A 22,487-nucleotide genomic window follows, 5' to 3' on the forward strand; every position below is an offset into this window, starting at 1 on the left:
ACGCAAGACGTACTGGTTACATTTACGTCATGACGTCCTTCTTCCTTCCTTTCCCCCTTAATCGGCGAGGTAAGAACATGGCGCATCCTGTTCTTGTGCATTTTAATCAACTACAATCTGCACTAATGTCAAATCCGTCCGGTTTTCTTAGTGCCCCAGGCTTTTGTTTACATAGTCATGAAAATTTCTGTAGTTGTATTAGCGGCGAAAACCCGATGCTGCTCGATTATCGCAGTCAGTCTGGTCGGTGTTTATCTGTTAGCCAAACTTGTAGGCCGAAGCAAGCACAACTCATTCATTGAGGACATTGATGTGAAACCATACTTTGACATTAGTAATGTTCAATTAGCCGTAAAACCGACTGAAAAGAATGCGTTCACATTGCTGTCAGGATGTAGTTGGTTTGCACTCTGCTGATAAATGAAGGCAGCGTGAAGTCGAGTCAACAAGGTGTATTAAAACAAGTATATTTGACTGATTCTCTCTACCTTTCCTTCAGAATGAAGACCATTCTCAGTAACCAGACAGTGGACATCCCCCACAACGGTATGCCCAAAATCATACGCCACATCCTAAGTATTTAAAAACATTTTATCCGTGTCCATGTCTTCACTTTTATTACTTTTTGTCTGTTTCTTTGCAGTCGAGGTGTCCCTCAAGGGCCGCACAGTTGTTGTGAAGGGACCCCGTGGAGTTCTCCGCCGGGAGTTCAACCACATTAACCTGGAGCTCAGTCTTTTGGGCAAGAAAAATAAGAAGGTTTGCAGTCTTGATGCATGCAAATTAAATTGTATGGGTTAACAGTTGACATAATCAGACTGAAAATCATTAATGTAAACACATCAGTTAATCCGATTGGGATAAATACAAGTGAAATCGATTGGAAGGAGGTGGTGACAGACCTGAAATCAGATCATCGGGCTAAAAAACTGATAAATGGAGCAGACTGAATATTTATTAAATACAATCTAAAGTCTTCTGACATGAGAACATGTCTAAAAACAAAGCTGACCGTTCAAAACTGCAAATATGCTCATGACAAGTTGTGTTTGGGATGAGTGTAAAGTGCATGTGAAATGTGAATTGAATGGCAACATTTTATATTTCAAAATATGAAGTAATTGGATTTGTTCTGATGTTAACGCGTGTGGAATTTCTGCAAATAATTTGTTTCAGCTACGCGTGGACAAGTGGTGGGGTAACAGGAAGGAGTTGGCCACAGTCCGCACCATCTGCAGTCATGTCCAGAACATGATCAAGGGGGTCACCCTGGTACGTAAACTCGACTTTGGTGCATTTGTTCTCACACAAGGAGATCCTTATGCTAACTGTGTAAATCCGCTTATAAAAGACTGTATTAGTGCGTTTAATGTCTTTGCTGTGTTATTGAAGAGGAAAAGATATGAACTGTTGTGACGCATGTTAATTTTGTTCTCTAGGGCTTCAGATACAAGATGCGATCTGTGTATGCCCATTTCCCCATTAATGTGGTGATTCAGGAGAGCGGCGCTCTGGTGGAGATCAGAAACTTCTTGGGAGAGAAGTACATCCGTCGTGTCCGCATGAGGACAGGTTTGTGTGTTAAGGTTTTTTTTTTTTCTCTGTCACCATAAAGCCCCTAATCCTACTTTACGCATTCCTGGTTACACTGATGCGTTTTTTGTGTGTAGGTGTGTCATGCGCAGTGTCTGCTGCTCAAAAGGACGAGCTGGTTCTGGAGGGTAATGATATTGAGCTGGTGTCAAACTCCGGTAAGCGTCTTTAAGATGTACAGTGTCAACCTTCGACTTATGAAAATAGCCATAGAAGCTGAAATGGCATTAAACAAACAAATCAACCTTTGACTAAAGAGATGCATGCAACTCAACCTCATTAGCATAATTTTAAACTATATAATGGCCTTTTTGCAGATCAAAGGGTCTATGAATTATTGTTAATTTGAATTACAACTTTGCTTGTGCTAAGCAAGTTAAGACCATTTGGATTTAGTTAGGGGTCTTTCAGTTGCTGGTCTAGTTAATCCCAGTATTATGCACAAGAACAACTTGTTTTGTGATTTTATTTTAAATGAGCAGACTTTGTTTTCTGAAAATAGTCATTGGTTTGTGCTAAAATTTATTTGAAATGCCATTCTTTTATTGGACTTGTGGTTGAAACCCTTAAGCCTAAACCGTACCCTCCCTCACCTTGTGTGTGTTAAGCAGGTCCTGATGATGTGTTGTTTAGACTATTTTGCAATAGACATTTTTAGCCTCCTTTCCCCCTTCTGACGTTCTTAACCCTTGGTTGCATAACCTGAGAGCTGACTGAAGGACTGTCTGTCATTGGGTTATGTGTGTGCGTGTGTGTGAGTGAGAGATGTGTACGCAAGTTGTGTGAAAGAGCATTATGTAGTTTAGTGTGTGTGCATGCCTCACCTCCCCAGCGTTTCTTGTTTCAGCTGCCCTCATCCAGCAGGCAACCACAGTGAAAAATAAGGATATCAGAAAGTTCCTGGATGGTATTTACGTCTCAGAGAAGGGCACTGTAGTGGAGCCGGAGTCGTAGAGAACACGTGAGGTTAGAACCAGACCGCCGTCCAGGGTGTCAGGAGCTGCTGCTGCCCCTCGCCTTTCTCTCGGCTCTTTTCTGTGCCAGTTTTCCTGCTTTTGTCATTGAACCTGTCTCTTCTGTCTTGTGATTTTTCATGTTCACTGTTAAATCTGAGTTTTCTTTGCCAGAGTGCCAAATTTCAAATGATACAATATTCATATTGAATTGACCATATCCTACACGCCAAACAGCTTTACAACACTTTTGTAGGGCTTTATTGCACGATCACGGTCATCTGAGCATGATAACACTTAACAAGACATTTGAGTCCACAGATATAACCACTGGCTTGGTTAGCATGTTAAATGTCTGATTTCTGTACAGCTCGTATAGCACATGGGAGTTCTTGGGTTCACCGCCTTGAGTCATCGTTTAAACTGGTTTGTCTTAACACTTTCTCTCTCTCTCTTTGGTTTTCTCCATCAGCTGCTCTGATCCAGCAGGCCACCACTGTGAGAAAGAAGGACATCCGGAAGTTCCTGGATGGTATCTATGTCAGCGAGAAGGGCACAGTGGTGGAACAGCAAGAGGACTAAATTAGTCTCTGTAAAATCTGTCAATAAAGACCAACTCCATTTTTCAACCACATACATGTGTGCAAATTTTATTTATTTTAGCACAATTATTCCAAATATGCATGGCAGGTAGTTTGGAGTCAACTTGTGTAAGAAAATGTGCGCTGCTTGTTTGAAAATCTTATTTTGTACTCTCAATTCAGTACTCGCAGTACCACTAACAAGGGTAAATAGTGAATTGGGGCTAGTTGGGGAAGTCGTGGCCTAATGGTTAGAGAGTCGGACTCGTAATTGAAAGGTTGCGAGTTCGAGCCCCCGGCCGGCAGGAATTGTAGGTGGGGGGAGGGAACGTCCAGCGCTCTCTCCACCCTCAATACCACGACTGAGGTGCCCTTGAGCAAGGCACCGAACCCCCAACTGCTCCCCGGGCGCTGCAGCATGGCTGCCCACTGCTCCGGGTGTGTGTTCACGGTGTGTGTGTGTGTGTGTGGATTTGTTCACTACTCACTGCTGTGTGTGTGCACTTGGATGGGTTAAAGGCAGAGCACCAATTTCGAGTATGGGTCACCATACTTGACAATACGTCACGACTTTAGACTTTAGACGACTTTAGTTGCATAAACTGTTCAGAATAGTCTTAAAAAGTTAGTCATCTAATTTTCTTCGTTCATAACTATTAAATTCAGTTATGAAATGGTAGATTGGTCTTATTTGTATTGGAAACGTAAGACTGATTACTCCTTGGCAGCTGCTAGTCTTAACATGGTGGCTATGTTTATGCATCTGGCCCTTGGTCGTTGCAGTATGTTTTATAGTATCTTTACTCTTTAAATCAAAATCTTTGATATTTTGCATTGTAGTCTAATCGTCTAATATTGTCTCAAGTAGCCTGCATAGTACATCTTTTATGACAGGATTTTGACCAAATATATTCAATCTTGATTTTGTGAAATGTTGCGTCAATGTTTTTTTTTTTTTTTTTTTGTGAAACATTTTGACATATAAAGTAAAAATGTTTATATATATTTTCAAGAAAATACATTTAAAGTAACTATTTACAAATGAGCATGTAAAGCAAATATAAATTCCGTGTGGAGCATGCCCCTGATCCACTGTTCTCATTGTTTTCCCCCTTTACCTGTTTGCATCTCAGAGTTAAATCTTGAAATTAAATGCCTTTAAATTTGTAATTCATGACTAAATCAAAATGTGCAGGTCAAATGGCTTGTTACTTTTTTATAGTTATATGTTTAGTTAATATATATAAAATAATAAAAATATATTAAAATTCAGATTGGGTTTGTTTGCCAATCAGTTTGGTGAAAAGCAATGTAATTGCTGTGACTTTTTTCCACATTCATGGAGAGTTAAAATGCAGAACAGAAGACAGGGAACGAAGTGCTGAGGGATTCATAGGAATATTTAAAGAAACTAGTATAAAAATGTAAAAAATCAATAAAAGATTAAAATGATAATTTATCAATAAAAATAAGACAATAATATATCTAACAGTTCAGTGCCATAATGAGTAGAAAAACGTAATTAGAAACGAAATATTTTTAAAATAGGACATTTATAGGCTATATATATATTTTTTCCACAGTAAAATTGATTTATTTTCATCTTGACCTCACAGGGCAGTTTTCATTCATATTAACTTTTCTGTTTTATTAAATATTAATTTAAAGCTTCTAATAATATAATATTTAACTATATATTGTGAATAATCATATATGATGCCTCTTTGATTTAGTTTGTTGCAATTATATTTTGCAACTGATTGCTTACAGTACACATTAGAATTCCACAAATAACAACTGGTGTTATAGTGTTATTCCAACAAATAGATCTAACATTGTAATTTTATTTTACAAAGTAGGGTATCAACATCCTCAAAAGAACAGAAGATATGATGAAATGCTCTCTCTCCCTCCATCTGCGCGTCATCACGCTGCGCCTGAGTTGAGTATCATTGGCGCCAAAGAAGATTGGAGGAGCACTACTGTCTCACAAATTGTTCAAAAAATAAAGAAACGCAATTGACACATGCTTAGAAATGGTGAGTCGCCTTATTAATGAACTATCTGTAGACGAGCTCAATACAGCTGATCAGGCTGTTTGGCTAAAGAAAGCAGTTAGCACCAACTTGCAGCTTTTTCGTGTTTTTGGTAATAGACTAGAGCTACAAAAACAATAAAACATGCAAAGCTGTTTATGAACTTGGCAGTCCATGTTTCCGTCATTGACTCTCACCAGTGCATTTGTTTACGTCTTGGTCGAGCAACATTTATGCATTGAAATGAACCCTTAACCCTTAACTTAACGATTAAGATCGACTGACTGCCAGTAGACAAGCCATTATGATCTGATGTGATACTGTATGACATTACAATACAGATTTTCATGTTTTGGTATTAACGAAGCGCCTTTTTCCTGTTTGTTATTGTCAACTTTGAAATGTAAACATGCAACTATGGTAGATGCTCTGCACAGCACGTTTATTAGCCTATTCCATTATAAAATATTAATAAAACTACATAAAATGTTATTGGTGTGTGTGTGTGTGTATATATATATATATATATTTATATATATATATATATTTAAAAATAATAATTAATTCAGCTTTGTTTGTTTCAGGATATCCGGAGGTTTTTTGCATCCCCCAAACCTGCGGCCCCCAAACCTTCCAATGGAAGCACCAGCACTGATGAAGACCAGAAGAAGAAACAGAAATCAAAAACTAAGGTAGAACAACAGTCTAATGTCATTGAAATGTACAAAGCTGATATTTCTATGAGATGGCATTTACAATGTAATTAAATTTTCATATTCTTCATTTTTTCATGTCATATGTTTTATGCATTCTATAGTGCTACACGATATCCTTTCTCTCTCTTTAGGTCACAAGTCCCACATCTAAAGAGAAACCATCTGGAAAACGAAAGAAAAGAGTCATAATTGATTCAGGTTCACAAACAGCTTTTTTCAAATATTGGTGAAATTATGATGATGACAATTATGATGATGATCATCATGTTCATAATGTTAAGAAATGGTGGTTATCAAATACATACTGTGAATGTGGCCATACAGGAGAGGAGATGAGTGCCCTCAGGGGTTTTTAAACACATTCTGGGAATCATACTGATGATAATGTCTCTCATCTTATCTCAGACTCTGAGGAAGAGAAGAAGAAGAAGAAGGAGAAGAAGACCAAGAAGGGCACTAAAGAGACTGATGCCACCACCACAGTGAAGAAACACCCAGTAACTTACGTGTCTGATTCTGGTGAGGGAGTCAACAAACTAATTTCCGCATCCATTAATATGACATGTAGATAATAATTTATACTCTTCCTTTGCCCTCTTTTTATTTTTCCAGATTCGGATGATACGTTTATGACTCTGAAAAAGACAAAACCAAAAGAAAATGGAACAGCTAAAGGCAAGAAAGCAAAAGAGGTGAACGTCTCATCCAGTAAATCCCCAACCAAATCCCCAAACACCATCTCAAAGGGAGGGGTGAAGAGCTCTCAGCCTACCATCTCCACAAAGATCAGACCAACGCCACCAAAACAAACGCCCACTTCAGTAATGGCCTTCTTTGGCAGCTCAAGTGTTCAGAGGTCAGACAAGAAAATGGTGGCCAGTACCAGCACTAAGAGGAAGGCAGTGAGTAGAGAGAATAAATAAAAGTGTGTGTGCTTTAAAGTGTATACAAATTCCAACTCATCACTGTTTGGTCTTGGCCAGCCCACACAGGAAACTGAGGGGTCGCTCAGTGATGAAGCCATTGCAAAAGAGCTTCAGATGGATGAAGACATGGAGGTTGGTTCAGGACACACAGCACTTGTTCCTGTATTAATTAGAATTTGGTCATATCAAAATTTTATGCTGTTATATTCTGTAATCAGGGACTTAAATGAGAATTATAGAGTTGAATTATGATTCTTAATTACTAAAATAATTTTAAAGCACAAGCTCAAAATTTCCACAAGAGCATGATAACACGTGTATCTTCATAACCATGTATAGAGGGATATTCCAGTAGCTTTTTTTTTTTTTTCAGAATAAAGGTTTATCCAGAAAAGTGACAGTGAAAGTGATGTGATATGTGGCCAAGTATGGTGATCCATACTCGGAATTAGTGCTCTGCATTTATCCCATTCAAAGTGCACACACACAGCAGTGAAAAAATGTAGTATATTTTGTATATGTGTAAACACATAATGCGGATACACAGAACTTGTGTATTTTTGTGTTAGTTGGAAAAGCAGATCCATGATGATGAGGAATTTGCAAGAACATTAGCCATGCTGGATGAAGCTCCCTTACCGAAAAAGGTTGGTGTGCAGAATTTGTCTCTATAGTTTGTTTTAACACTTGTCTGGTGTTAAAAAGAAAAAAAAAATAAATTAACTAAAAAAACTTGAGTAATTATAAATATTTTAACAGGTTTACTCTTTATTTATATTTGAAAACTTGTCTTCAAAGTCATGTGGTGCAGCCAACAAAGTACATGTATGGTGTGTTGTTAATTTTTATTTCATTTATTTGTTTTTTTGGTTCTTAGGCTCGAGTGGACTCTGTCTCTCCCTCCAAGAGCAGCTCTCAGGCAATTGCCTCAAACACCAAACCCAAAAAGGACCCGTCCCCTAAAAAGAGTCCTGCGAAGACCAGCTCTAAACTGGCTCAGATGAAAAGACTACAGGAAGAAGTGGACGAGCAAAGGAAAAAAGACAGGGGTGAAAAGCAGATTAAGATTTCTCCAAAGAAAGAACCAATCTCACCAACTAGCTCAGAGTGGGCAGCTACGCCCAAAACAGGAAGTGTTTCCACAGGAATGACAAAATCAAGGAATTTTTCCACACCTAAAAGTGACAGTGCACCCAATAAAACCTCACCAACAAAACCAGAGGTACATCATTTGAATCTGCTTAATTTAGGATTTTTTTAAAGAAGTTAATATGTTAGTGTGCTTTTAATTGTGTTGTTTAAGGGTCTAAGTTAAAAGAGAGTACAACGTATTTGGTTGTATGTTTAATACTGTATACACAATTATGTTGTTTCAAGACAGATTGCAAAATAGGGCACTACCTTGTTTTGCTATGCTAGTGAGCAAATCCAAAGCTTCCCTGTGTCTCTATTATTTCAGAATACAAGTCCTGAGGATATAGAGAAAAAACGGGCAAATTCATCAGCCTACCGTAACTTTTTGAACCGAGAAGGACCACGAGCACTGGGGTCTAAAGAGATACCACAGGTGAAAACACCTAAACGACTCATGTTGACAACTGAAGGCCTGTCGTCTTACTGCTATTTGTGATTATCGTTTAGGAATCAAATTATACTTGTCCTTTAAGCTGCTTGAACAATCTTATGTGTGTGTTTTAGGGAGCAGAGAACTGCCTGGAGGGTTGTGTGTTTGTGTTGACCGGTGTGTTAGAATCTATGGAGAGGGATGATGCTAAGTCACTAATAGAGCGATATGGCGGGAAAGTCACAGGAAACATCAGCCGTAAAACTACTTACCTTGTTCTGGGACGTGACAGTGGAGCCTCAAAGACTGAGAAGGTTCTAATTTTCATAATTGTTTTTTAACATGTCATTATATCTCTTTATTCGAACATGGGTGTTGCTTCTCTATGTTTCTTCTTCAATACATTTCTAATTTACCCTTTTAATTGAATTAAATGTAATTATTTTAACATAATTTTTTTCAATGTTTATTTCTTAGGCGGAGAGTTTTGGCACTAAGATCATTAATGAAGATGAGTTGTTGGACCTCATAAGAACCAAACCAGGCAAGAAGTCTAAATACGAGATTGCAGCAGAGGCAGAGGTACAGCAGCTCTCATCAATCCTCCTGTTCTTCCACTAGTTGTTTCACACTAGGGCTGCATCATCTTTTGCTAATTAAATCCATGTAGTGATATGGCTAAATGCAACAACAACAAAAAATGTTGACTTATATGGTAACACTTTATTTTAGGGTCTCTTAACTAGTTGCTTATTAGCATGCATATTACTAGAATATTAGCCATTTATTGGTAGTAATTAAGTACATATTAATGCCTTATTCTACATGTCCTTATTCTACATCCCTACTCCTACCCAATACCTAAACTTAACAACTACCTTACTAACTATTAATATTAAGCAAATAAGGAGTTTATTGAGGGAAACGTCGTAGTTAATAGTGAATAAGTGTTCCCTATTCTAAAGTGTTACCACTTTTATTAATTATAGTATGTCTAATTCTTCACTTCAAATGTTTAAGCCTTCAAGCTTTTAACATCAAGTGCTCAAGCTTATTTTGGTGCTGAATTTCTGGCAACTTCTGTGTGCAAAAATGTTGGAAGTTATGCAAATATGAATAAAAATAAAGTGAACCTGACCCACATTGGATTCCCAAATGCACACTGAACTCACAGCACTTGTAGAGAATTTGTGAAAAGCTGCATTTAATGTTATATTTCCCAAAACATTTAGTCCTAAAAGAGTGGTTAGTACACAAAAAAAAGTCTTCAGAGTAAAAAGTCATTCAGCTTTTTATTTTTATTTTCTATGCAGATGCACTCTCTAACAAAATCACCCTAGTCAGTAATTATTTCCAAATATAGCTATTTACGTTATCTGGTCAAAGTGTCCTGTATATTTTCATATTGAAACATATATTGCAGAAAAACTAAATATTGCATACAAAATGTTTTTTTTTATATATCATGCAGCCTTACTGCACATACTGGAATTTGGTTTATTTAACAAGCTGTCTGTCTATCTTCCGTATTACAGAATAAATCCTCTAAAACAAGGACTCCAGACTCTAGAGGCAAACCCACTCCTCCATCCAAGAAGGCCACACCACAAGGGCCCAGCCCCAACAAGAGAAGCCCTTTAGAGGGGAAGTCTAAGCCTGGCTCTGCTTCTAAATCTGGAACACTTGGGGCCTCTCGTTCAGAGGTCAAAAAGAGTTTGAGCTTTGATCAATCCAAGAGAGCATCCCCTGTATCCTACTCTACCCCTGAGAGTGAGGGTAGCAGCCTGTTGTGGGTGGATAAGTACCGCCCCCATAGTCTGAAGAACCTGATTGGGCAGCAGGGGGATCATAGTTGTGCTAACAAGCTTCTGCGTTGGTTACAGAACTGGCATAAACATCACAGCGGCAATACAAAAGCACCAAGTCAGTATTTAAAGTTTGTTACTACTAAATGTTTACAATCAGTGAATATTTGGGTAGTTGACATATAATCTATCATAGTCTACATGGTAAAACTTTACTTTAAGGTGTCCTTGTTACACGTTACATGTACGTACTATTATAATAACAATAAATTATGCATAATTACATGCATGTAACCCTAAGCCAAACCCTAATTCTAAGCCTAACCATATAGTAAGTACATGTAGTTAATTAATATTACTCCGTACTTAAATGTATAATTACACTGTAACAAGGACACTTTAAAATAAAGTTTAACCATCTACATCAATGTTTTAGATACAAATTTTCGATTAGGGTATATGTGTGTGTGTGTCTATATATATATATATATATATATATATATATATATATATATATATATATATATATATATATATGTATATGTGTGTGTGTGTACAGCTAAGTCAAAACTTTACATACACCTTTCAGAATCTGCAAAATGTTAATTATTTTACCAAAATAAGAGGATCATACAAAATGCATGTTGTTTATTTAGTACTGACCTGAATAAAATATTTCACATAAAAGATGTTTACATATAGTCCACAAGAGAAAATAATAGTTGAATTTATAAAAATTACCCCGTTCAAAAGTTTACATCCACTTGATTCTTAATATTGTGTTGTTACCTGAACGAGGACAAACGCAAATAGTAATTTGCAACTATTACAGAAGGTTCAAACGCTCACTGATGCTCCAGAAGGAAAAGCCATGCATTAAGAAAACTTTTGAACTGAATGAAGATGAGTACATTTTTCTTGTTTTGCCTAAATATCATATATTTTCATTTAGTACTGCCCTTCAGAAGCTGCAGAAGATACTTGCATGTTTTCCAGAAGGCGAATTAAGTTAAATTTACCTTGATCTTGCTGAGATTACCTGATTACCTTGAAATTACCTGATTACCAAATTCAAAAAGTTTTGAATTATTATTTTGAATTATAGCGCTTTTAACAATATAAATTGTGTCAAAGCAACTGCACAATATCAAAAAAGGAAAATACTGTGTCAATAATGGCCATATCAAAATGACTGTTATATTCTGTAATCAGGGACTTAAATGAGAATTATAGCGTTGAATTATGATTCTTAATTACTAAAATAATTTTAAAGCACAAGCTCAAGATTTCCACAAGAGCATGCGTCAGTAAAATGAAAAGATTAAAAAAAGATTTTCTGTTAAAGGCATTTCATTATTGAATTCAGTGATGTCATCATCCAGCTCAGTTCATTTTAAATAGTGTCTTTGTAATCAGGTCGACGATATCGCTGGAAATGAAGTGCATGGAGCATCAGTGAGTGTTTGAACCTTCTGTAATAGTTGCATATGAGTCTCTCAGTTGTCCTCAGTGTGAGAAGATGGATCTCAGAATCATACAGTCATTGTAGGAAAGGGTTCAAATACACAAAAATGCTGGAAAACCAAAGAGTTTGTGGGACCTGAAGGATTTTGTCTGAAGAACATCGGGCAGTTTAACTGTTCAGGACAAACAAAGGGACTCATGAACAACTATCACTAAACAAAAAAAAAAGCTTTGGATCGTTCAGGTAACAACACAGTATTAACAATCAAGTGGATGTAAATTTTTGATATTTTTATAAATTCAACTATTATTTTCTCTTGTGGACTATATGTAAACATCTTTTATGTGAAATATCTTATTCAGGTCAGTCCTACATAAATTATAACATCCATTTTGTATGATCCCTCTTATTTTGGTAAAATAAAAAACATTTTGAAGATTCTGAAAGGTGAATGTAAAGTTTTGACTTCAACTGTATGTATGAATGTATGTATGTGCATGACAAATGCAATTGTCCCTAAAATATTATAATACAAATTGTATAAGAAAAGAATTGGAAATGTTGTTTCGGATGAGTTTTATTTTTTAGTTTAGCATGTTATACTACTGAATCTACTTAATTTCATGTAAACTACCCATGTTCGGAATGGCATGCTACCAGTATGCAAGGTCTATTTGCACCAATGACCTGCTACAAGTACCAAGGCATACATTATATATGCAGAGTACACAGTTTCCCATAATGCAGTGCACTTGACTTCACCATAAGCGTTTGCATTTTACTCTTGCAGGTGCATTTTTAATGGTGCATACTGTTTCACATACTAATTTTTAACAGTAGTATACGATTAGCAGTATGTACTGGGTAAATACCATTTGGACCTTACTCTGTGTTTATTCTAATCCACTGTTTAGGCTAAAATTCTGTTTAACAAATTTCATTATTTTTGTGTCTCTGTCTTTCTGGAAAGCAGCCAAATTTGGGAAGTTTGGGAGTAAAGATGACGGTTCTGGATTTAAGGCTGCATTGTTATCTGGGCCTCCTGGTGTTGGGAAGACCACTACTGCAGCTCTCGTCTGTGAGGTCAGTTCATTGTCACTCATAATCATTTATAAATTAACATTATGTTTAAATGTTTCAAAAAAATCTGCGTAATCCTTTTAAAGTGTTTAACATGGAATCAAGAATTAAATCATTAGTGAATGATTGTAAACGCAGTGTGTCTGTGTTTACAGTTTCATTGCATTGGTTAATGCGTTAATAGCCTTCCATATGTGCTTGTAGGAGTTGGGTTACAGCTACGTGGAGATGAATGCGAGCTGTACCCGCAGTAAGAACAGCTTAAAGGAAGTGATCGCAGAATCACTCAACAACACCAGCATTAAGAACTTCTATACCGGTAATTAGCTTAATTAATAGCTAATTAATCAGGTAGCATCTGTAAAAGGGTTTGGAGTTAAACCGCAGTGATTATAATGTAAACATTGTATGTTTCTGTGTTTATTGGTGTCAGGTGCATCTCAGACAGTGAGCAGTAAACATGTCCTCATAATGGACGAGGTGGACGGGATGGCAGGAAATGAAGACAGAGGAGGAATACAGGTCGGCACACACACTCTCATTCAATTGCATTATCCGTCTTTACCAGAGATGGTGCTCAAGGAGCAAAAGTGGACCAGATAGTGTTTAAATCCTTATGGGTTCTATGGCTGTGTGTGGAATTGAGCATTAGCTTAATAATTACTGAATACGGCACAGTATTTATTGTATACTGCTTACATTTTTTACAGATATCTTGTGTAACAGTTGCCATTGTTCCACAATAAATGTTGTTGTATGCAAGCTCATTAATTTTTGAGTGCAACAACTAAAATTCTAGTTTTGATTAAAAATGTTTTTGCATAGATTTGGCATCCTTTTCATTCCATACGCTGGGAATGAAGATCAAGTCATTGTGGAAAACAGTAATCTATGCAGTACTCTCTCTTCTATACTGTTCATTTTCAGCAAATGTAGTTGGTATTCTGTGCATGCAGAAAATGTACATACTGTGTGCAGTATATATAGACTACATAGTGCAGTCTTGGTAAGAGTAGTATGGTAGTGTGCCATTAAACTGGTACATGTGCACACCAGTGTTTCCAGTGTCATTGTGATTATTGAATCTTGTGTTTTGCCCTTTTAACCACACAGGAGATGATTGGTCTGATAAAACAGTCAAAGATTCCCATTATCTGCATGTGTAATGACCGCAATCATCAGAAGATCCGCTCGCTGGCTAACTACTGCTATGATCTGCGGTTTCAGAGACCCCGTGTTGAGCAGATCAAGGTGCTCACTGACATTTCAAATAATTGTCTGATTAAATCAGTGTTTTCTAGACATTTTGCATAATTTTTTATATTTTTGAGTTCAGCATGTTTACCTTGTCACATGTGCTTCTCTAGTTAATGACCTAGAAATAGTGCAGAATCTTAGGTATTTATTCATTTTTGTATCATAACTTTTCTTTGTGTTTTTGGATATAAAAATATTTTAAATGTTTATTTCTAGGTTTAAACATTCCAGGTTTAATTTTTTAGTAATAACAGTAAATTATGCATGATTACAACCAACTAACTCTAAAGGTCCTTGCACACTGAGTTCGTATTTTATTTTTTATTTTTTGTATTCGTCATCCTTTCCTATGAAAATGCTTGCTACTTATGCGAAAACGCAGAAAATCAAACCTGATCCAAATTTTTTATGAAGGAGGAAAGTTTCGGAGACAGTGTGTAAACGTGGTTTACACAATGCAAAGTCGTATTTATTTTTCAACGTGCGAAAATTTCGGACGAAAATTATGGACTCAGTGTGCAATGACCTTAAGTCTAACCCAAACACTATAGAAGGTACATGTTGTCAGTTATTTCTAGCTAATACTACTTCCACTGTAACAAGGACACGTTAACAAAGTGTAATAAAAAAAAAAAAAAAAAATCTTATTTTAGTCAGTATCACACTTATTGCATTCAAAAATAATTAAGCTTCCTTTTTGCCCAATCAGGGGGCTATGATGTCTATAGCTTTCAAAGAAGGTCTGAAGATCCCACCCCCAGCACTTAATGAAGTCATTCTGGCGTCCAATCAGGATATTCGGCAGGTATTAATAAACAAATTGGTTGTCTTTATCACTGATTCAGTGTCTTTAGCAGCGCTACAAAATTGTTTTTATTCCCTAGGTACTGCATAATCTGAGCATGTGGTCTGTTAAAGACAAAGTCATGACCTATGACCAGGCCAAAGCTGATGCTAAAAATGCTAAGAAGGACATGAAACTGGTATGTGCACACTGTTAAATACATTATACAATACACACACTGTACAATCATTGGTGCATTGATGATGTGAGTGGACTGTACAGTATGAATATCTGTGTGTTTACATATGCAGGGTCCATTTGATGTGTGTCGGAAGGTGTTTGGTTCAGGAGAGGAAACCGCCCACATGTCTTTGATTGACAAATCAGACCTTTTCTTCCATGATTACTCTTTAGCACCACTATTTGTTCAAGAAAACTACCTGCATGTCCGACCAGCTGCTGCAGGGTAGGTTTTAGACTTGCACAAAAGGGCAGTTATCCCCAATTTTTACAATATTCAATACATATCTCAATATTTTTGCATTTGCTCAAATTTAAAAGGTTATTCTTGCTTGCTCCCCATGAAAAGACCTGATCTAGATAGAACAGCTATTGTTACATACTGTACATACAAAATATAGACATAATGACCACTTATTGCCTTTTATCGCATTAACGCAAAATAAACATTTTAGTATTTAGGTACCAATATTAAAATGGGAATAAAATGTTACAAAAAGTGCAATCTTCACCATCGCTGCATTTTACTGTGTTATCATCATTACAGGCAACATAACCCTAAACCAAACTCTAATCCTAACCATAACTTTCAGTGCATGTCGTTAATATTATACCATGGTCTGTCTGAATACTCTATTCTGATTGGCTGGCAGGTATGCATTAAAACCGTTTAATGCACAGGTAATTCCAAGTCAGTTTAATCACCGTTCTATATTAATGCGCTGCTTTAATTAATGCACAGAAACCCACACACACACAGAGAGAGAGAGAGAGAGAGAGGTTGGAGATTGCGCTGCACACACACAGAACCTTGTTGTCAACGCTGCTCTGCGACTTTTATAAATAAAATAGTCTAGATACTAGATCGCTACATTATATTCCTCAGCAATGAGGTGGTAATCCCTGTTTTTGAAGTAATTAAACACAGCGCATTCTTTGTAGAGAGACGCACAGACGCAGGTAATGCATACACAACTGTCATCTCTCTCTCTCTCTCTCTCTCTCTCTCTCTCTCTCTAGATAGTTAATTCAAATAAATGCTGTAATCAATTCAAATATATGTGATCTTACCTCACTACTTCATCTCTGTGTCTGATTTGAAGCGGGCAGAATGATAGCTCTAACGAACCATAACTGACGGAAATAACTGTCATTTTTACCCTTCCCGTCAAATATTGCACTGCGAATATCATTAACAGCTTTAACTTGTCAATGCTGGCAAATAAGAATGGTTTAAGCGGGATAATGCACGGCTAGCTGTACATTAAATTATTTTTATGCACTTCCTGGCCTCCATGTCGTATTAATATAATTGAATGCACAGCTAGCCATGCATTATCCCTTACTTAACCCATGACTTAACTTACACTGTAACAAGAGCACCTTAAAATAAAGTGTAACCCAATCTTCCTATAAAAAGTTGCATTTGCTGAATCAAAGCAAGTTCTTTGAAAAACGAAGAAACAAATTACACATTACATGAAACAAATGGCATGTCTGTTGGTGTGCATTTTACACCTAATGTTCAGATGTATTTTTGACTTTGGACTGATGAATTTGGCTTACTTTCTTTAAAAAGATGAGCTAAACTTTTAATATTATCACTGTATACACAGTTTCCCCTAATTTTGTGTCAGCAAAATTATTGCAATATCTTGTACTGACCATCCATAACACAAAATAACATTTGCAGCTTGTAATTTGTGCACCCTGTATTTATTTCATAAGACTTTTTAAAAAGTCTATTCTAACTGTAGATGAAAGCGTGATGGTATAATTGTGACATTTGATGTTCATCAGGGGAAATCTGAAGAATCATTTGGTGTTGTTGAGTAAAACAGCAGACAGCATTTGCGATGGAGATTTAGTGGACAAGCAGATCCGCTCCAGACAGGCATGGTCTCTGCTTCCCACACAGGTAACGTATATTATCTTCTCATCAGTGTTGACCAACAAATCCTCTGTCGACAGTTTTGATTGCTTCAGCAGCACCGAGATAATCAGGCCCTGAAGTGGCTATTTTCAAAATGACATTTTTGAGGCAGAAACAAAACAAAAACACAAATTTCTGCTGCAGCACTGATTTGTAGCATATTGCAAAATCCATTCACATAGGTCAAGTGTTTTCACATAGATCAGTGAAGACAAACCAAGCTTCTTTTTTTATTTATTTTTTTTATAAATCTGTGCTTAATTTTTTTCCCCAGGCAATTTATGCGAGCGTGTTACCGGGGGAGCTGATGCGGGGTTATATGAGTCAGTTTCCGACCTTTCCCAGCTGGTTGGGCAAGTTCTCATCCGCTGGCAAACACAGCCGCATCATACAGGAGCTTGCTTCACACATGAGCCTAAAGTGAGAACACACAAACACTTCTTCGCACACTTTCTTCCTTCTTGTTGAAAGTATGAACTCTTTAAACCACATTTATGCTTCCCTAAAATCTTGCCTCTTTCTCATCCTGCAGAACGTTAAGTAGTAAGGAAGCCATAAATCTGCATTACCTGCCGTATTTGCGCTCAGCAATATTAGAGCCTCTTCAGTCGCAAGGTTCAGAGGGAGCCAGTCAGAGCGTGAAGCTCATGGATGATTATGACATCGTCAAAGAGGATGTTGATAACATGATGGAGATCAGCATGTGGGGCGGACAGCCGGATCCTTACTCTAAACTAGACTCCAAGGTGTGTGTGTGTTTGTGTGTGTGTGTTTGTTTGTGTGTGTGGGTGTGTGTGTGTTTGATTTTCTGAGCATATTGTAGAGTTCTCCTCCAGGACTAGAAACCGGTGGTCCAGTTGACAGTTCATTGCTTTGACAGATGCCTGCTCAGTCTGAGTTAATTGTTTTAACTGTAAAACATCTGGAGGTGCTGTATGCCACACTTTATCCCCATCAGCTCTGCTTTTTTTTTCCTTTCTGCAGGTGAAAGCTGCATTTACAAGAGCCTACAATAAGGAATCCCATCTTACGCCGTACTCCTTACAAGTGGTGAAGAAAGGTCGTAAAGGTGCCGTTGACCCTGAGCTTATGGGAGAGCTTGACAGTGAATCTAAGGTCCAGGAAGAGGAAGAAGATGATGGGGTTACAGCAGATGCAATGATCAAGGTAGATATCAAAATAACAATTCAGTGTCTCTCTTTTCGACTTTCCATCAGTTTTACAATCACGTTGACCTCAATAACATCTCACTCGGAGAACACTTAATGGATTAGTTCAACCAAAAATAAAAAATGTCTTTCTAAACCTGTATAAGGTTCTTTCTTATGTTGAACAGAAAAGATATTTTGAAGAATGATGGTAATCAAACAGTTGAAGGTCCCCATTGAGTTCCATAGTATTTCTTTACGCTACTTTGAAAGTCAGTGGTGACCAGCAACTGTTTGGTTCTTCAGAATTCTTCAAAATATATTTGTTTGTGTTCAACATAATAAAGGAACTTATACAGGTTTGGGACGACATGAGGATGAGTAAATGATGACAACATTTAAATTTTTGGGTGAACTATTCCTTTAATGGCTAAGTTCACCCCAAAATGTAAATTCTTTCATCAATAGCTTACCTTCATGTTGTTCCAAATGCTTAAGGCTTTCGTTCAACTTTGAAACACAAATTAAGATATATTTAATGAAACCTGAGTTCTATCCCTCCATCAAAAGTCAATGCAACCAAAACTTTGACACTTCAAAATGTTTATAAAGACATTGTAAACAATCCATATGCATCAAATTTAATCCATGTCTCCTAAAGAGACTTGATTACTTTATATGGTGGTCAGATTTAATAGAATTTTTTTGGGAGGAATACTGAAATGTTAAGTAGTTCACCCAAAAATGCTAATTGTCAGCATTTACTCATGCCCATGTCGTTCCGAACCTGTGGCCTCGTTTGTTTCTTGAAAAATAAAATGTGAATTTTTGAAGAATTTCATTTTTTTTTCATACAGCTGTAAAGAAGAGAGATTCAAGCTCTCAAGCATAAAAGTACAATAAAAGTTGTTCATATGCCTCATGATCTACATTCCAAATCTTCTGAAACCACTGTAAGTCAGTGAGTTAAGAAAGTTGAGAAACAGATTTGTTTCTTAAAGCCATCTTAAAGCGGCTGCTTTTATGATAATGCTTCATTGTTTTTGAAGCTTGAAATCTTCAGTCCCTGGCTTTAATTGAAAAATTTTAAGTTTGGAACATGAGGGTGACCTTTTTTAATTTTGGGTGAACTCTTCCATTTATCACTTATAGATTGTTGCAACATGTAAAGTTTATGCCACAGAATCTTAGCCCACAGAATTTAAGTACTTGTCATTTTAAATTTACATGTAATTTGTGATATGCAAGCATGTTTAATATATATTTTGGTTGATTTTGTTGCCAATAAGAATGTAGTACTTTCAGCTACATATTACCATGTGTAAATTCATTCTGTAGAATTCCCCTTTTCCCCCCGAAATCAGCATAGAAAATGCAGAAACAGTCTGCATATTCCATCAGGTCCTACATATAGGCAAAATATCATAACAAATCAGTCAAAATGCTACACCATTATTCACCTGATTTCTGTTTTTTTATTCTTACAGCAGAAGAAAGCTAAACCAGCAAAAGACGTCAAGCAAGAGAAGCCAGGGCCTTCTGGGAAGGGGAAAGGCAGGGGTAAAGGAAAGGCCATGAAGTGAGAAAAGCATAGGAGGGAACGAGACAGAAAGCCCTCCTCTCTCAGTTTTCACAAAGATGTGAGTGGCTGAATGACATCAGCTCTATAAACAGAACTTTTTTGTCTGTGAGTCATACTTGTGCACTTCCTGAAAGCCATCACTCAGCTTAAGCTGCTTTCAGCAGAGCGGACACTGCAGGGACCAGGAGCTGGGGGTGGACCACACGTTTACACAGAAGTTATTATATAGTTCACAATTCATCAAGCATGCAGACTTAACACATGCATCATACTGTTAACACACGGTGCTGAAGCTATATTCATCTCAAAGGTAAACCGTATTAAGGCCACTTAATGTCACTGTACTCGTGTAACCCTCATGAGTACACAAGCATTTTAATATATTAGCTTCAGCTTTTCACATTTGAACAGATACATACACCCTCTTCCACATGGATACCAACTGTACTTGCTCCATGTCAGCTAGCGACTACACATCGTGTAAATATGTATCTGCCATATTAGCATTTTTCCCTTTGTTACTTTGAAATCTTGCAGATAAATATATATATAAATAATCCCTTTCTTAGTGTTTTCTATGGCAGTACTTTTGGATTGATAGTGTCCGATATTAACCTGAAGATTATTCCGTAAATGACTGAATGTGTGCGATTCAAAAATTAAAATGAGAATTATGTTGTAGAGATGTATTGTGTTTGCTTGTTATAATTATCTCGATGGCTCATTCTGCTTGATGATGCAAATGAGAAGTGTTGATCAGATGATAAAAACAGCTCAACTGCACTGTAATTGCGGTTATATATCTGGGTAAACAGCTCACTGCATAGCTCCAGGTATATATACTGTGTATACAATTTCAGTATTGCACTTTCAGTACTTCATTTGTAGTCTAACATGAAGACTTTAATACACAATTATTTACTGCAATAAAATAATTTATTTTTTATACAGATAAATTTACAGTAGAAAAAAAACAATGAGCTGATGAATGTTGATTGTCATTTTAAAGAACAGCGAAGCGCTGACTTGAATGCATCTGAAAACATATACAGACAATAATTATGCAGCTATAATTGTTCGAGTTACAGTCAGAAAATATTCCTATATATTAGTCTTGCTTAAAATAGTTCTTTGCATGATTTATGACAATCTAAATGTATAACTGAATCACACTTATGAATATCTATACATAATGTGAGCTCTTAGCGCTAACTATGCCAGTTATATGTTCAAAGGCTGAAAAGTGCACATAAATGGTACAAATCTGTGTTGTGAAGCAATACAGTACAAAAAAAGCTGATATGTGTAAAAGAATCACAGTTTAGCACAATGGTTTTCAACCTTGTCATTTTATGAAGCTTGACTATAATTTACATATGTGTATATATATATATATATATGTGTGTGTGCATGTTGTCAAATAGAATTAATCGCATCCAAAATAAGTGTTTACATTTATATAGGCGTGTACTGTGTATATTTATATGTATATATAAATACACACAGGTATATATTTAAGAAATATTTACATGTATATATGTATATTCATATTTATATGATTTATACTTTGCATAATTGTAAATATATATTTCTTAAATATATACATGTGTGCATTGATATATACATATAAATCGGTGCTGTCAAACGATTAATCACGATTAATCGCATCCAAAATAAGAGTTTTTGTTTATGTAATATATGTATACTGTTTATATTTATTATGCATATATAAATAAACACGTACAGTATATATTTAGAAAATATTTCCATGTATATATTTATATGCATATAATTTATTACATATACATATATTTAATATATGAACAACATTTTTCTTAAATATATGCATGCATGTGTGTATTTATATATACATAATAAACATACACAACACATATGTAAACAAAAACTTTTATTTTGGATGCGATTAAGCGTTTGACAGCACTAATATAAATATACACAGTGCTCACATATGTAAACTAAAACTCATTTCTTAATTTCTTATAATCGATTTGACAGCACTAATATATATATATATATATATATATATATATATATATATATATATTCCACAATATTATAAACTGTGTTCTTCAATTAAATCAATATTTATTAGGGAAAATAAGTTTCATATTCATATTTTATATAGTTCATTATATTTTTATTTGGTTATATTTTAATAGATTAATTGGATTTAATTTAATATATTAATAATTCTCATTTAAATAATTTAATGAAAGTCATCCTGCAGACCCCCCTGGTTGAGAACCACTGGTTTAGCACTAGTCTCTATTGGCTTCTCCCACTTTACACACATTGTCTGAGATATTTTTGCGATTAGAAAAGACTACATTTTGGGATTTTTTTTTTTTTTTTTTTTTGGAGAAATACAGTGTAGAATCTCCATCTATGTCTAACAATCAGTAATACATCTACTCCTCAAGGTCTATGTGAAACATCTCAAGAGGACAGTGACATTATCAGCATGTTGGTAGTCGTTTTGAGAGTACTTGTAGCGTAACTGTCCCGCTGATTTGTCTAAGGAGCTCGACAGCTTCAGAATGAGTGACACCCTCCAGACTCTGTCCATTTACTGTCAGTAGCTGATCACTGCGACGCAGACGCCCGTCCTCCACCGCAGCTCCCTGTGGAAACAGAGCACTGTCACATACGCTTCACACTCAAATACACAAATAACATCCCTTTCTCAGTCAGATGACTGCTTGTCGGGAGGTGGAGTTGTGTACATGCCACAATGCATGCAAACTGAACATTTGTTTGGACATGTATTGATCTCTTTGGCGCACTGCAGTCAAGAGATTTACTC

At 36.2% G+C, this 22,487-nt stretch overlaps 3 protein-coding genes across 4 annotated transcripts in view; 2 read left to right on the forward strand and 1 right to left on the reverse strand.

The window, feature by feature from the left end:
• The first annotated feature begins 6 nt into the window (after window positions 1-6).
• On the forward strand, window positions 7-3,180 carry LOC306874068 (large ribosomal subunit protein uL6-like). The gene is made up of 8 exons (XM_079423796.1): window positions 7-69; window positions 500-546; window positions 644-759; window positions 1,177-1,272; window positions 1,440-1,572; window positions 1,671-1,751; window positions 2,441-2,559; window positions 3,019-3,180. Exons 2-7 carry the CDS (start codon window positions 501-503, stop codon window positions 2,545-2,547), a joined length of 579 nt encoding a protein of 192 aa, XP_079279922.1. The 5' UTR covers window positions 7-69; window position 500; the 3' UTR covers window positions 2,548-2,559; window positions 3,019-3,180.
• A 1,875-nt stretch (window positions 3,181-5,055) lies between these two features.
• Window positions 5,056-20,347, forward strand: LOC306873786 (replication factor C subunit 1-like). 2 transcript variants are annotated; one of them, XM_079423271.1, is made up of 24 exons: window positions 5,056-5,166; window positions 5,748-5,855; window positions 6,011-6,077; window positions 6,285-6,398; window positions 6,492-6,781; window positions 6,863-6,937; window positions 7,375-7,452; window positions 7,683-8,027; window positions 8,265-8,372; window positions 8,504-8,683; window positions 8,847-8,951; window positions 9,905-10,292; window positions 12,610-12,722; window positions 12,924-13,038; window positions 13,153-13,241; window positions 13,833-13,970; window positions 14,686-14,781; window positions 14,861-14,959; window positions 15,072-15,226; window positions 16,801-16,918; window positions 17,208-17,353; window positions 17,466-17,679; window positions 17,918-18,100; window positions 19,569-20,347. In XM_079423271.1, the coding sequence occupies exons 1-24, from the start codon at window positions 5,164-5,166 to the stop codon at window positions 19,662-19,664; spliced, it is 3,423 nt and encodes a 1,140-aa protein (XP_079279397.1). In that variant the 5' UTR covers window positions 5,056-5,163; the 3' UTR covers window positions 19,665-20,347. The 2 variants fall into 2 exon arrangements, with proteins under 2 accessions (XP_079279397.1, XP_079279398.1); XM_079423272.1 differs by having other exon boundaries at window positions 12,613-12,722.
• A 1,694-nt stretch (window positions 20,348-22,041) lies between these two features.
• Window positions 22,042-22,487, reverse strand: part of LOC306874160 (multiple PDZ domain protein-like) — a 45,436-nt gene continuing 44,990 nt past the window's right edge. The window contains exon 43 of the mRNA XM_079423985.1: window positions 22,042-22,305. Within this exon, the coding sequence (XP_079280111.1) occupies window positions 22,141-22,305 (165 nt within the window). The 3' untranslated portion in view covers window positions 22,042-22,140. The remainder of the gene's footprint in view (window positions 22,306-22,487) is intronic.

The sequence above is a fragment of the Barbus barbus genome (assembly GCF_936440315.1).
Source record: "Barbus barbus genome assembly, chromosome: 8".
NCBI classification, from domain to species: domain Eukaryota; kingdom Metazoa; phylum Chordata; class Actinopteri; order Cypriniformes; family Cyprinidae; genus Barbus; species Barbus barbus.